A 14,284-nucleotide genomic window follows, 5' to 3' on the forward strand; every position below is an offset into this window, starting at 1 on the left:
AGACTCATGCTCGATCAATAAGTCAATCTTTTTCTCGATACAAGACTATCTTATATCAAATCGATTTACTATTCTTCGTTCACCTCGAGCGCGTCTGATCTTCGACGAGACCATATTACGCTCTTTCCCTGTCTCTCTCTCTCTCTCTCTCTAGCACACGCGCGCGCGAGATAAGTGAATCCTTTTAGGAAATCAGATCCCGATTTTCCGTTAATCAAAAAAACTGCGAGAAAAGCTATTTTCTAAGAATTGCGCAATTTTCGGAAACGCAGACCTCCACGAATTTACGAAACGCGAGCTGTTATCATGTTCGAGATAAATTTAGGTTACCTTCCTTTTTACAAAGATTAAAGTAAAGACTCGAGATTTCTCGAAGCAAGCATCTTGCTTATTGAAAAAGAAATAATTGCAGTCGTCTTTTTCGCGAAGCTCACGTTTTGACTTCTGTCAATCTCTAAGTGAAAGCACCTGGTTCTCTTTCTCTCTTTCTTCCTCTTCTCCTTTCTTTTTCTCTGTTTGTTAATCCAGAAATTAAGAAAGGAGATTACATGTATCTTGTTTGACCGAATTTTTTGCTTTTACTTCAAGTTTTTTCTCCCGCGTCTTCCGCAAAAGTCTTCTAAACGAAAAGACGAGAAGCAACACTATTATCGCGTCGCTCGCGGTTTTCCGGAAAATCACTCTTTGGCTTGTCTAGTTTCGTTGTAAATTAGCGTTGATCCGTTTAAATATACCGTTCCTTATAATTTATTAAAACGACATGCGCAAGATTTGAGGTATGCAAAAAAAAAAAAAAAAACATTAAACATTTGAATAGTTCGATCAAAGTTTTAAACGTCCGATCGAAGATGCTTCGTTGCATATTGCTATGTGTGCGCTTTGGCAGGCGGCTTGTTAATAAAAAATTTATCAAAGCCACGTGCGCGTATTTTCAGGTGGCCTTGTTGCTAAGTCACTCGACGAACGATTTACTTGCACACAATTATTTATTACATTATAATGATTTATTACATATTTTTTCTTTACATAATTTATCATATGCTTATTGCACGTATTGCAAGTTGATGCTCTGAATATTAATCTCTTGAGCGTTGTATAAATAACATCTGATTATAAGCAAAAATTAGTTTTTTTTTTTTTTAACGTCCAGAACAGGAATTTACATATTTGCAAGTATGACTATTTTAAATACTAAAGAAAATCATTATCGCGTTTTTTTTCTTCTTATATAATAGAGCTTTTCTTTATCAGGTAAATAAACAGCCGTTATTTGCGCTCAAACGATACAACGATTGTGACAATTGCCTCACGCAAGATCGTAAATACTTTCGTAAACATTGGCGGCAAAAACTACAGCCGCAAAAAACGGCTCAGACTGTTTACGCGCGGCGAGAAATGCGGAATTACGGTGGCAAAGAACGCGTCTTCCTGCAAACTGTGTCCTGACAATAGAGGGAATGCGCGCACCACCTTTTCCGTTCGCTTCTGTCCCACTGAAAAGCGTTTTTTTTCTATGCGCGCGATACGATTGTAGCGAGACACGCGAACTTGAATTGTTTTTTCGAAGTAGAAAAAAAAAGGTACAAAACTAAGATGAAAAAAACTTTTCGAGGATATATGTTTGAAGCTTTTCGGACAATTGATGATAAATAGCAAGGTAAACAACGATGTATATATTTATACATAACTAAATTGTAATATATAATTATTGTTACAATTTGGCGCACACATAAAAGTAATTAAAATAAATTGAAATTTATTTTATATTTGCTGACGTATTTTTAAATCTGCGTATAAATTAAAAGTTTTATTTAACTCAAAAATGCATAGCATATCGTTTTCATACAATTTTAATAAAATCTAAAATTATATGTAGCATACGCGAAATGAGAGATTGCAAAATGATAAACGTATCTATACATGTAACATCAATGAATAAAGCTGGCGACTAAATTATCCGGGATAAGTAATTATAGTGGTAAATGCAATTCACAGCGTCGGAAGGGTAAACGTTTCAGAACGACACGTGAATTTATGACGCCATTCGCGCGTGGCGCACGTGTGTGTGTGTGTGTATTGCGGCGAGAGACGAAGCTCGACGAAATTTCTACACGAGTATGGAAACGAGATTTCTCTGACGCTCGAGCGTGTCCGAACGTCGCAATGATTCACGCTGGCACGGCACGAGCGTCATGTTATTTTTCCGACGTGACGTGTCCCCACGACGACGATGACGCACGTTGAGCCGAAAATAGTCCATCCCGCAGGATTCTTAATCCCGATGTTCGAGTTTTATAGCGGGATTTTAGCAGCAGTCTATCTCGACTGCCGCTAGGGTTGCCGGGAGGATCAGCGAAACGAGTTAGGGGTCGACGGAATCGTATGCTAATTTATGGATATGGTTTAATGGCGATTAACGGGCTCTAATAACACCCGGGCCGTTGCAGCCGTAACGTTGTGACAGTATCAATCTCACCTCCGCGCGCAGATTGACGTCTCTCCAACGCTTTGCTCTCGCGTATCGTGATTGATACTTTCGACGTTACACGTAGCGCGCAACAATACAGTTTGCGTTATTAATTTTCGGAAGTGTGCCTCTCTCTTCGCTAAATTTTCGAATGAGTTTATCGTATCACGCGAAATTATTTAATAATAAACAATTTGAAAACATTCTTACATACACTAATTCTAAATTGAGTGAAGATTTCCACTGTTTCATTAGTCAGGAGAATTAAAATACAACACCGGAAGGTTTCATCAAACACCGACGCGGAGAGGTGCCGGGCGAAAGCGCGCGATATCAGTAATTCTTTTAACGAGGGAATGACCACGAAAAAGAAGCCGCTACCGCGCGCGTCCCATTTGTTTAACGAGCCAGGCTCGTACAGCGAGGCGCGCCGCCCCTAGGGCTTTTCTACTTTCAGTACGAATTTATGACGATGCTTGTCTACCGCGAGTAGCCGGTACAGTTCTGCCTCTGAAATTTCTCTCTTTCTCTCTCTCTCTTCTTCTTTTCCCGCGTCCCTCCCGTCGCGACCGCGGCTGCGCCAGGAGCCCATGAATTATTCTCACGGCTGTGCCCGTGGGAAAATACGAGAGTTGCGCCAGTAGGCATCGTAAATGCGACTGCTAATTGCGCTCGCCGACGACGACGACGACCACTACTACTACTACTACTACCACCACTACTACTACTACTTCTATTACTTCTACTACGACCGCTCTCTGGCTGGCTAACTTTGAATATCGCACTCGTCCACCTCCCGCTCTTCTGGTTTATTTTGAATGTTTTTGTCTTAGATCCGAAATCCTTTGTCGCTGTCCGCTTTTGTTTTCTCGCGTAGCACTTTTATCTTTTTACGTCGGCGTGTGGAAGCTCAATGTTTTTGTGCTGATTGTAGTAAATATTTAATTAAAGATTATATGTACGTGTACATGTGTGTTCACGCGGATTCTCTCAAAAGTCTCGATTCTCGAGATCTTGGTGGACCTATAACGTGGCGATTTATCGCCACGTGTGGACGTGCGAAAAGCCGTGACCCAGATACGTGGAACAGTTACGTATCGAGTAACATTGAATTAATAATCATACTTTCGTGTGAAGTGAACGAGTTGTTCTCGCGAAACGCGACAGGGATCAACTGCATTTTTTAAGTGTCGCAAAGCGATACTTAATTTCATGAGGATTCTTCGGAAAAGGCGGTACAAGAAACCGAGGGGAAAATGACGGAAAGTATATAATTGGGAAAGATGTGCAATTCCGCAAGTGCCAGTGCCATTGGTCGGTTGACCGGTCGCGTCGTAACGGCTTTTCTCGCTCTTTCTCGCGTACCTAACATAATAATTATCATTTGAAGCAAAAAACATTGGTGATAATGTGTGTATGATAGAGACGTTACTTTATTCAAACAGGTAACATAGAACGTTTTCGGCCTTAGATTAGGCCTTTATCAATATATATATATATAAATATGATGTTCTTGAATTGAAAACTTGATCGTGTCACATGATTACAAATTAGAAATATCAAAGTAACTGAGGTTACTTCCTAATTTGTAATCATGTGACACGATCAAGTTTTCAATTTAAGAACATCATATTTATATATATATTGATAAAGGCCTAATCTAAGGTCGAAAACGTTCTATGTTACCTGCTTGAATAAAGTAACGTCTCTATCATACACACATTATCACCAGTGTTTTTTGCTTCAAATGGCCATTATACATTTCTTGTTATTATAAAAATTTTTTGAAGCTTGCTACACTCCTCTTCTATAATAATTATCAACATTGCATTTTTGCTGTGTACATGTTCATTCACCGATAGTTAGTTCGAATGTCGAATCGCGAGTTTTTGTTGTCACGGATGAATTGTTAAATTACCGAGACCCCGAGTTGTTTAGTCGTTTTGCGCCAGTTGTTGATGCAACTTGTCCTCAACATCGCGAAATATATCATTTGTGTGAGAGTGCGCGCGCGCGCGCGCGTTTGTAAACTTTCTCGTTGTTCTCGCAATTTTCAACCGTGCAACTTTCCGGAAAATTAGAAATCGAGAAAATTATAAAGTCAAGTGTATAAACAAAGTTTGCCATGTGTCTCGAAGCAGCTAGAAATAAAGTGTAATTATCTACTTTTGCGAATTAAAAACTTTCGTTAAACTCTTCTAGAAGAGCGCGCGATGTTAAACGACAAAATATATTTGTATCTTATTTCTCGATTATCGAAGAGCGATAGTTAATAAAATTTAATTGAAAGCTTGCGAGAAGATCTTCGATAACTGAACTTTTAAGTGGAAACGTCGCACCTCTGGATAATAATAAAGGGTTTAATCCAATTTTTTCTACATCTACGAGCAAGAAGTTGCGGCGAGTACAAAAGTTTCGATGTAAAAAGCCAAGTACGTGAGTTACACAATAATCCGTTAATGTATCAAAGAGGACAGACACTACTCAACTTATTGGGGGGGAGGTGCATTAAAGTCGGCGCTTTAGCGTGACCTAGCAGGTGCGACTTGCAAATTTTTCGCTGCGGTCGAATTTTTTCTCGCTTTTCCCGCGGCCTCGTTCCTTTCTCTCGCATGTCCGACATAATTATCGTACCGTTGACTACGGTAAGCTTTAAAGTCTTCCCATAAAGTGCTTCAGATAACTTTTAAGCTGCAGCGGGTCACAAAAATGTCCAAAAGAAATTACATAATATTTTTCAAAATATTTTTTATCACGACAATATAAGAACGTATCGATCTTATGTGAGTTTTGTCTTAGCGGCCCGCGTCGCTTCCGCTCACGTACATTATTCATCATGCATTCGACGTTTATTCGTCCGATATCATACCGCTATAAATTCCTCATTCGTGGCGCGTACAATTTGCATAACTCGATGTCGTTCTTCGTGCGGCGCGGAAATAAATTATCGGCTCCCGTAAATCATCCGCACGATACACGTCTGCCGTGCGACAGACCCGTACATCGCGAAAAACGAAGAGACGAGAGAAAGCAAGAGGGCGAACAGGATGACTCAACCCCTGAAAATTCCTTTTCGTCCTTCTCTTTTCCTTGCCTCGGCATGCGAATCCTTTTTCGTCGGTCTCATTTCCCTTAGGACGGCTTGTCGGGCAATGCCGCACGCGAGTCACGTGTGCGGCGCAACTGCAACTGTGCACGCGCTGCGGCAGGAATAACAAGTGCGATTAACCTTAAAGAGCGTAACAGAAACTGACAGTCTCAGCTTCAAATTTATATGTTAATAATGTTAATCACTTCCCTGAAGTTGGAGTGTATTTTGTTTAAATGTCTCGTCATATTTTTTATCGGTATATGAAAATAATAAATACATAAATTTTTACACGCATATAATAATTCATGATTTTTTTTTTGTTTTTTGAAGTTTAATTGTTACATAGATAAAAGCGAGCGTTTGTTTTGCTTAACAACAAAAGTGTTGACAAAAAGAAACTGGTTTTTTTTAAGCAGAACTAGCACAGGCGCGTGCTACGCTGTTATTGTTTTTATTTTAACGTGTTGTGTTAGTAAACACCTTTCATCGCGATAAAATGTGATAACAGCTAATATATACGTCTTACAAACCATATAATACCTATGAAGTACAAATGAGAGATATCAGAAATAACACATGAAGATCAAACTCAAAAACTAAAAAAGGGAAGAGTGGGAAAACAACACGTAACAAGGAGAAGTAGAGAAACATCATATGACTAAAGTCACGTGACAAGGAAAAGAGTAAAAACGAGAATATTATATATATCATATATAATATTCTATATCTATATATAATACACACACGCACACGCACACGCACACGCACACGCACGCACACACGCACGCACGCACGCACGCACGCCGTAATCACGTGACCAAAGTCAGTGACCCCGCCAAAATCGCGCGGCCGAGGTCAGTGACTTCCCCCCCCACTAAGGTCGCGCGGCCGAGGTCAGTGACTTCTCCTCCCACCAAGGCCGCGCGGTCGAGGTCAGTTACCTCGCCGCGGTCACGTGACCAAGATCAGTGACCTTACTGTAGTATGTAATACTGTAGTATATAATATACACACATATAATATAATATAATGTATAATATTATAAATATATATATAGTATATAATAAATTATATAATATATATTATACACATATAATAAATTATATGTATATATATATATAATATATATTATTTAATGGTATATATACTATAAATTACAGTCACGTTACTTTAGTCACGTGTTGTTTTTCTACTCTTTTCTGTCACGTGACTTTACTTTAGTCACGTTTTTAGTTTTCTCCACGTATACGACGAACTGTCAAAATCGCTTTTCTGTCATTATTTACTCTCTCGATCTTACCGATTCGATTTGACTCGACTCGACTCGATCAACCAACCAATCGTCAACGCGGAAAGGAGGCAACAATAGATGCGATACATTCGACTCAAAAACGCGCACTTTGCGGTACACATGAATTTTTTAATGAGAAATAATCTTTTTCATCTTAAAGCACAATTTTTATATAATGTGAACAATAATTGTTCAAGTTTCTTTTCTTCTTCATTAGTTTTCTGCGAACGGTCGACTTTTATCGTTACATCGGTGTCGCGCGCGTCATGTTTTCTATCACAGTAACAAGTTTCACAGACCAATGGATCTGCAGTCGAAATTAAAATGCGCTTCGAAGAGTTGGCGATTACTTTCTGTGCGATATTCTGCGCGCGACCATCGCTTGTCAATAATTGAGTATCGATTTCGTTCATAATGATAAAGAGAAGACTTACACAGTAGCAGTGCATTTATGGATGCGTGAAACAAGCGACGAATAATAATTGTAGATATCAACCACTGTATAATTTGACTTTTTTTGATTAACAAAGAAATACTTGATTGAGAGAAGGATGCATGTTTAAAAGTAGGATACACAGAATAAGATAGAGTAGGTACATAATAGGAGGGGAGATGAACTTTATTCACTATTAAGTAACTCTGTAATTAAATTTTTTGTGTACACGTAAACACAAATCTCATCTTATTAAACGATTTATATATGTAATTGCATATTTTTACCTGTAACTCAAAGAAAAACACTTAAATAATTATATTCTTTATTATTGTCAATAATGTTGTTGTTTGCGTATAGTTTTCGAGCAATTTGGCATTTTATTGCGACTCACAGGAAGATGTATGTTGCATTCAGAGCATAAAACGTTTGTTTCCGTTTCGCCACATATGTTGTTGTTACACCGCATATTTGCCAGCTACATTAATATGATATCGCATATTTGACGAAATTGCAGTGTAATTTACTCGATAACAATTCTCTCTTAAATGCGACGTTGTATTGATATTATCGAGTGTTATCTTTTCTTACATTTCGTTAACAAATTGTTTACTATGCGATCAGATCGAGAATATTTTTTTACCCACCACAAGCAGCAAAACATTAAATTGATTAGTAATCACAGACAAGAAGTTCGAGTTTCAACTGAACCAAAAAAAGAGTTAAAGAAATATTTTTATTTTTTCATTTTACACAGAATCAATTCTTAGTCGTGTCTTAACGTATAAAGACATCTTAAAATTTGCAATAAACACTGCGTAGTTTTCATATTTTTTACGATAAAAAGGAAAATTGAACGAGGGAAATAAGGAAATTGTCTCAAAGTTTAGAATTATATATATATGTGCTTGTAAGCGCCTGAATTCTGTTTGAATATTCCGACTTTGCCGAATGGCTTGATGTGTGTTACCTTGTAGCTAATGCCCTTATCTGTTTATTATTGTAATTCCCTTGAGAGAGGTCGTATCGCGCCATCTCTAGGAACACATGTTATTGTATCGTGCATGATTTTGGAGATACTTGCCGATTACGCAGAGAGAATCGTTTTGGAGTCGTTGACGAGATCGGTCGAAGATTTGAATATGTAAAGATTTGTAGAAGAATTCGTGTAACGTGCCGAGAGTATATTTGAGTTTATTTGTAACGTGCCATGATTAATAAATTTATACTTATATCTATATTATTTAACAATTGAAGTAAAGTGCCGAGTTTTATTTAAAATTGCCCTCAGTGTATCTAACAAGTTAATTTTACTTCAGAAGTGAGATAGATCTTCAAGAGATCTTACATGCTTGATACTTCAATAAATACAGCCACTAAATATTACGTAAGGTGAACATGGAAAAAAAACTTGCAATTTTCAAATTTTGTTTCGATTTTTTTGCAACGATTTTCTTTTCGGGTTTTTTTCTTTTTTGAGAACTTAATTTTTCGCGAGCGTCAGCGTTGAGTGCACGCCGATCGTATGAATACATATAAGAGTATAAGCACTCTTGGTCGCGAGGTTTTGCTAGAACTCGTTGGCTCTTTGTTTTCCGTTGACGGGGTTGTCTCCTTGCGGCGTGGGTCAATGAATCGGTTCGCGCGTCACAACGACGACGTTTGCTCGTGGAAATGCGCCTCTCGTTGCTTCGATGGATCGGTGTATTGTTCGCGAGTTTGCACCGAGACAACGCGTTGGCCAGCTTCGCTTGTTTTTTAAGTAGTTACACACACCTGTCTGAGTGCCGCGCGCATACGTCGAGAAGACGTATGGAGAATTTGTGTGTTGCACGCTTAATTATTTAATTTAAATTCTCGTCTATTTGAAGTTCAATCAAAATTGATTACAGAATAAGAATTTTTTCGCGTCTTTCGCGGAGTTCATAAATTCTCAAAGGGTGTTATTAGCTTTAGTGCGCGCGCGGGCACATTTTATATGCGCAGTTATGTTAGGTGCTTGTTGCATACGTCGTACAATCGTGCATGGAATTCGTCCGACGAGACTTTACTCTCAGAAAAGTGACGTAATCGTGGCCCAGTAGAGCGCGCACTCCGCTATTACGCAAACGTGTTGTGTCGAATCGCGACGGCTTTTTTCTCTTGTAGCTTATTTTGCTGCTTGAGAACTACGCGGAAAAATTGATTCTTGTAAACTTTTGGATCTCTTTCTTACACGTTGCCACATCAACATTTTCCCTCATTATTTGCGTAAAAAAATAAAGATTTAATTTAAAAATAAATAAATACGATCTTACGGTGACAATTTTGATACTATTTTTTATTTAATTTTCTCGAAGTCGGGAGAAGTTGTATTTCTGAGGAAAACTATCTATCGCAAAATCACGATTTATTTTGTGATTTACAGGAAATGACTGTGCCGCTCGCACCAGTGTCAGCGATCGCGCAAACACCGCGGAAGGACCAGGAATCGAAGTTCACTTTCAACACTCATCTGGCGAAGGTAAAAATCACGATCCATTTATTCCTCTTGTAACTGACTTTTACGTGTTGCCAATCAAAATGGCAAATAAAACACACTTTGATCGAAAACATTCATTTTCATATTTACTGTTGCTAAAAAGTTATCTTTTGATTCTCTTTTGTTGTTATTTTGTAAAAAAGTAAAGTGTGTTACTTTAATCGAAAAAAAAGTTCTTTTATGCAAATAATTTCTACACACACAAAGAGAGAGAGAGAGAGAGAGAAAAAGAGAGATAGAGATGTCATTTGTATATACTTATATATTTATAGAAAGATTAAAAGAAAAATACATATTTGTAAAGGTTAAAGGAGAAATATATAAAACGTTTTACATTACTAAACTAAAGAAAAATAAAGTTATAAATAAAAAACAAGCAAAATTATACTTTTGTTGGCATAACAGCAGATATGATCAGAAAATATTGTGTTTGAAAAGAAGTCAACGTCTATATCGAAAACGCTCATATTTTTCCCAAAAAAGATGAATGCAAAACGCGAGATTAACTTCGAGTGTTTCTCTCTCTCTCTCTCTATCTCTTTCGTATGATAATTTATAAAATATCGATTTTGGTGAAGCATTTTGGCTCGGAACTATCGTCGTTTCGTGTTACTTAGCACGATGTCAAGCATCATGTCACGTCACGCATATGGCGACATGTACATACAACGCTAGTTCAATCGTAGAGAGGTAGAGCATTGCCTCCTAATGTCTTATTTGTATTTTACAATTTGTGGATGCGCGAATCTTGCGTGTTCAGTTGGAACGATAACGCTAGAGATTTGCGATGGCAACACTGCATATAGAAAGCTGTTTGTATGTTTATTATTTGCAGCTCTAGAATTGTCATTTATATAGAAAATAGCGCATTGGTTTAATTATTTGTCAAAACTTATCCGTTTAAATTTGTTTGCATCTTTTAGTATGTAAATATATTTGGAAAACGTGAATATTTATAATTAAAAATTACAATAATAATATAATATAATATAATAGGTTACTTACCGCCGATTGAAATTATTGGTTCTGACGGTTTGCGGAATGTTTTATCGTTCGTCTAATTGAGCGTTTAATTGATCGGAATTAACACGATCGGTTACTGTTATTGAAACATACAGTGTTACGACAAGCGCAAGAGCGTTGAATACCAAACGGCTGAATAATTCTGGAACAATAATGTCGGCCGAACGGGAAACGTCTCGGGATCGCATTAATTCGAGCTAGAGGCCCCGTGCTACTTGGCAACTTATCAAGCGTTCGCTGCTCTCAAAAGCTCCGCAGCGACGGAATACATAACGCGCAGAACGAATAGTAGTTTGGGGAGCAGGTTGACATCGAAAGAGCAAAAGAGAAAAAGAGAAAAAAGAGCGCGTCGAAAAAGCATCGCTTTAATTCGGAGTGTGTTATATATGGCAGCGTTTCTTACGCGATGACACTCACTTCGATGTTGAAAACTTCGCTGCTTGAACGTACCACTTGAAAAAATGATGTTGCTACGCGACTAAAACTGCGACTAATCCAGCTGCAATTCACTCTTTCCTTTTGCTTAGTTCTCTAATCGGTAAGTAATTATGTAATAACATTTGTGTGCACAAATAAGAAACATTTTTCTTTCTGGTGACCGAATATTGTAAACAGTCAGATAGTGAGAAACATTTAATTAGGTAAAAAGTGATTTGCAATTGGTATAGCTATAGTGAGATTTATATATATACTATATATATATAAAGCGCGCGCGTGTGTGTGCACATATGTACATGTAATTTTACATATAATTATATAATTATATAATTTATTCACATCAACTTTCTGAAAATTTTCGAGGAACTTTCGCTCTTCCTCTTCGTCAATCGCCGAAACTACGGAGGATTTGGTAAAAGATTTTGGAAAATTGGTAGAAAAGAGAGCGCGCAATAAAATGCTGGGTAGAAAAAAGAAAGAACACAGCGACGAGAGACGCAGCGAAATCGGCCCTCGTAAAAGTGGATTAATTCGGACGGTCGTACATATCTTTACGCCCAGGAACTTTTTTGCGCGCGAACGCGAGTAAATTGTAATAACGGCCGAATGCAAAATTGCCGCCGGCGTTTTTCCGCGCGCGTTTAAACATCGCAAGAATTACTCACGGACTTAGCGGAATGAAATAGCGCCGAGTTGTTCGCGCGAAATTATGTGCACGTGGAATTCCCGGTTTGCGGTTCAATTTCGCTCCTCTTTTTTTGCAGATAAAAGGAATCGTTACACAATAATATCTATCCGACGTTTCGTAGGCAGATGACATAATTTCTTTTTTACCGAGTAACTAGATGTCTTTTATTATTGTATAATTGTTGAGAAATACGAAAAGTTTATGTTATGATATTATAATTTCTCTCTCTATATTATTATATGTATATATGTATATACACACACACATATATGCATATGCATATATTTTGGCAATAGAAATAATGATTAATATTTCGTGCGGTTTCCATTAATTATTACTGATTGATAATATTGAATTCATAATATACTATGTGAGAACAATTTACTTTTTAGTAACATTATTGTTATTAGAGTTCATTACTGTGTTTATAATGTTTGAAGAGATCAATTTAGTCACAGCGAGTTATAATACGCAAAGTTGATTATTTTGCGTGAAGTTTTGTGCGAATGCCGTCGAGATTCTCGAATATTATTTTTATCGCGATTACAAGAATGAGCGCCGTAAAGAGCCGCCAAACCGCGCGATAAATTTCTATATTATACACCGCGAGAAAGATTCTCGGTATCAAAGGAATTCACAAAGAACTCTTAAAAATAACTTTTCTGTGAGTGCAGTATTATAAGTAGTATTTTGTCGACATATGTAAGAATAGTAACTTTTACAAATGTTTAAATAAACAAGACTTCTTTTACAAATGTAAATTTTACAAAAAAAAATGTTTAAATAAACAAGACTCCAAGTGCCTCGGTGGCCTAACAGGGAAGGCGACGGCCCGGAAAGCCGGAGATTCCAGGTTCGACTCCTGGCTGAGGTGTTTTTTTCGCAATATTTTAAAATTAGTTCGGGGGATATACGGGGTTCTTCATACATGAGATGCGAGTATAGCATCCTGTATGATTTTATGAATTGAAATTTCAATTCAAAAACACTTGAAAACGTGAATTTGTTTATATGTGTGTACACGCACATATATATATATATAGACACATTTTCCGCATAACATCCAGCGAACGGCTCTTCACGACTATTTATATATTATTTATTTGTTTGAAAGACTTTTTTTGTTAAAATGCTGTAGAATAGTACTACTAGTTAATATTTTTTTAATAGACGTGTATACATTTATATATCGATTTATAAATGAGAATGTTTCTCTTTTGCAGTTGACAGAAGTCAATCCGCCAGAGCCTCCAAAGCCTCGTAAGTAACTAAATAATTTATGTTTTTTACACTTGCAAGTCTATGTACATAAAGCATGTATGTTTCACACAAAGTACAATTTGAATTTATAATAATAACACATTTGTATTTATCGTGATATTATTTAAAAAAATAATATAAATGCTTCTTACCGATTTTTTACATACGCATGCAACAGTTTCTTGGCGTCTGTACAATCACGCATAAAATAGTCCTTTATGTTGTTCGTTCTCATAGAAAATAGTCCGCGAGAATATTTAATTATTTATATACTGCAGGATCATTTATGTATTGCAATTTTTTTAAATCAGACGAGCAAAGTCCTGCTTGCTACGTTTTAATGAACTCAAGTTTTATTAACGCCACGCTGTGAACGCACTGGTGCTGCCTCCTTGCCAACTTTTCGTGCCAGTATTTGAGCGTTTACCACAATTTTTTGCGATAAAATACACGCGTTGTGTCAGAACACAGAATACAAGATTAAACATCAGCGACGGACATAATTTCCGGAAACTGTCCGCTGCCAGTTTGTCGGTGATTAAAACACGACGTTGCGAATATTGTCCGAAACGATTATTTTAAGTCACACGCGCTCGGATAGATATTAATCGGCGCATCTATAATTTGCACGTGTAGTATCGATATGCAGTTTACGGGTCGATGCGATATGTATACTGATATATGTATATGTATACTGATATATGTATATACATACATCCGTTTAAAAATACATTTTTATTAAAAACAAAAATAAAAATAAAAACGAGAGAGAACATTCAAACGTACCAAACAAAAAAAAACGAAAACCTGTAGATTTCGCGCAAAATTTGTTGATCGCGTCGATTTCGTGAATCAACCAACTGAATCTCTACCATTCGTTCATTCAGCCGTTTAAGCGCACGATGTACGCGTTATTTATTCGCTTGTGCGACTACCCACGTGAAGTTGGCCCCCCAACATTAAAAAAAAAAAACTTTTTTTATGTCAATCGTTTGCACATTGTTTGCACAGTTTGGCACACTTCGATTTTTCGTTTGCACACCGCTCAATCAAAAGTTATATTTAAAAAAAG

General features: G+C 37.2%; 1 protein-coding gene and 1 non-coding gene across 4 annotated transcripts in view; both read left to right on the plus strand.

Annotated features, from left to right (window-relative positions):
- Positions 1-14,284, plus strand: part of LOC109860082 (serine/arginine repetitive matrix protein 2) — a 123,890-nt gene that overhangs the window by 52,452 nt on the left and 57,154 nt on the right. For all 3 annotated transcript variants that reach the window (XM_020438940.1, XM_020438941.1, XM_020438942.1), the window contains exons 5-6: positions 9,690-9,785; positions 13,176-13,212. In XM_020438940.1, coding sequence (XP_020294529.1) covers positions 9,690-9,785; positions 13,176-13,212 — 133 coding nt within the window. The remainder of the gene's footprint in view (positions 1-9,689; positions 9,786-13,175; positions 13,213-14,284) is intronic.
- On the plus strand, positions 12,754-12,826 carry Trnas-gga. Its single transcript has one exon. It is a non-coding gene; the product is annotated as a tRNA-Ser (tRNA).

The sequence above is a fragment of the Pseudomyrmex gracilis genome, unplaced genomic scaffold (assembly GCF_002006095.1).
Source record: "Pseudomyrmex gracilis isolate BER0280 unplaced genomic scaffold, ASM200609v1 scaffold_326, whole genome shotgun sequence".
Taxonomy (NCBI): Eukaryota; Metazoa; Arthropoda; class Insecta; order Hymenoptera; family Formicidae; genus Pseudomyrmex; species Pseudomyrmex gracilis.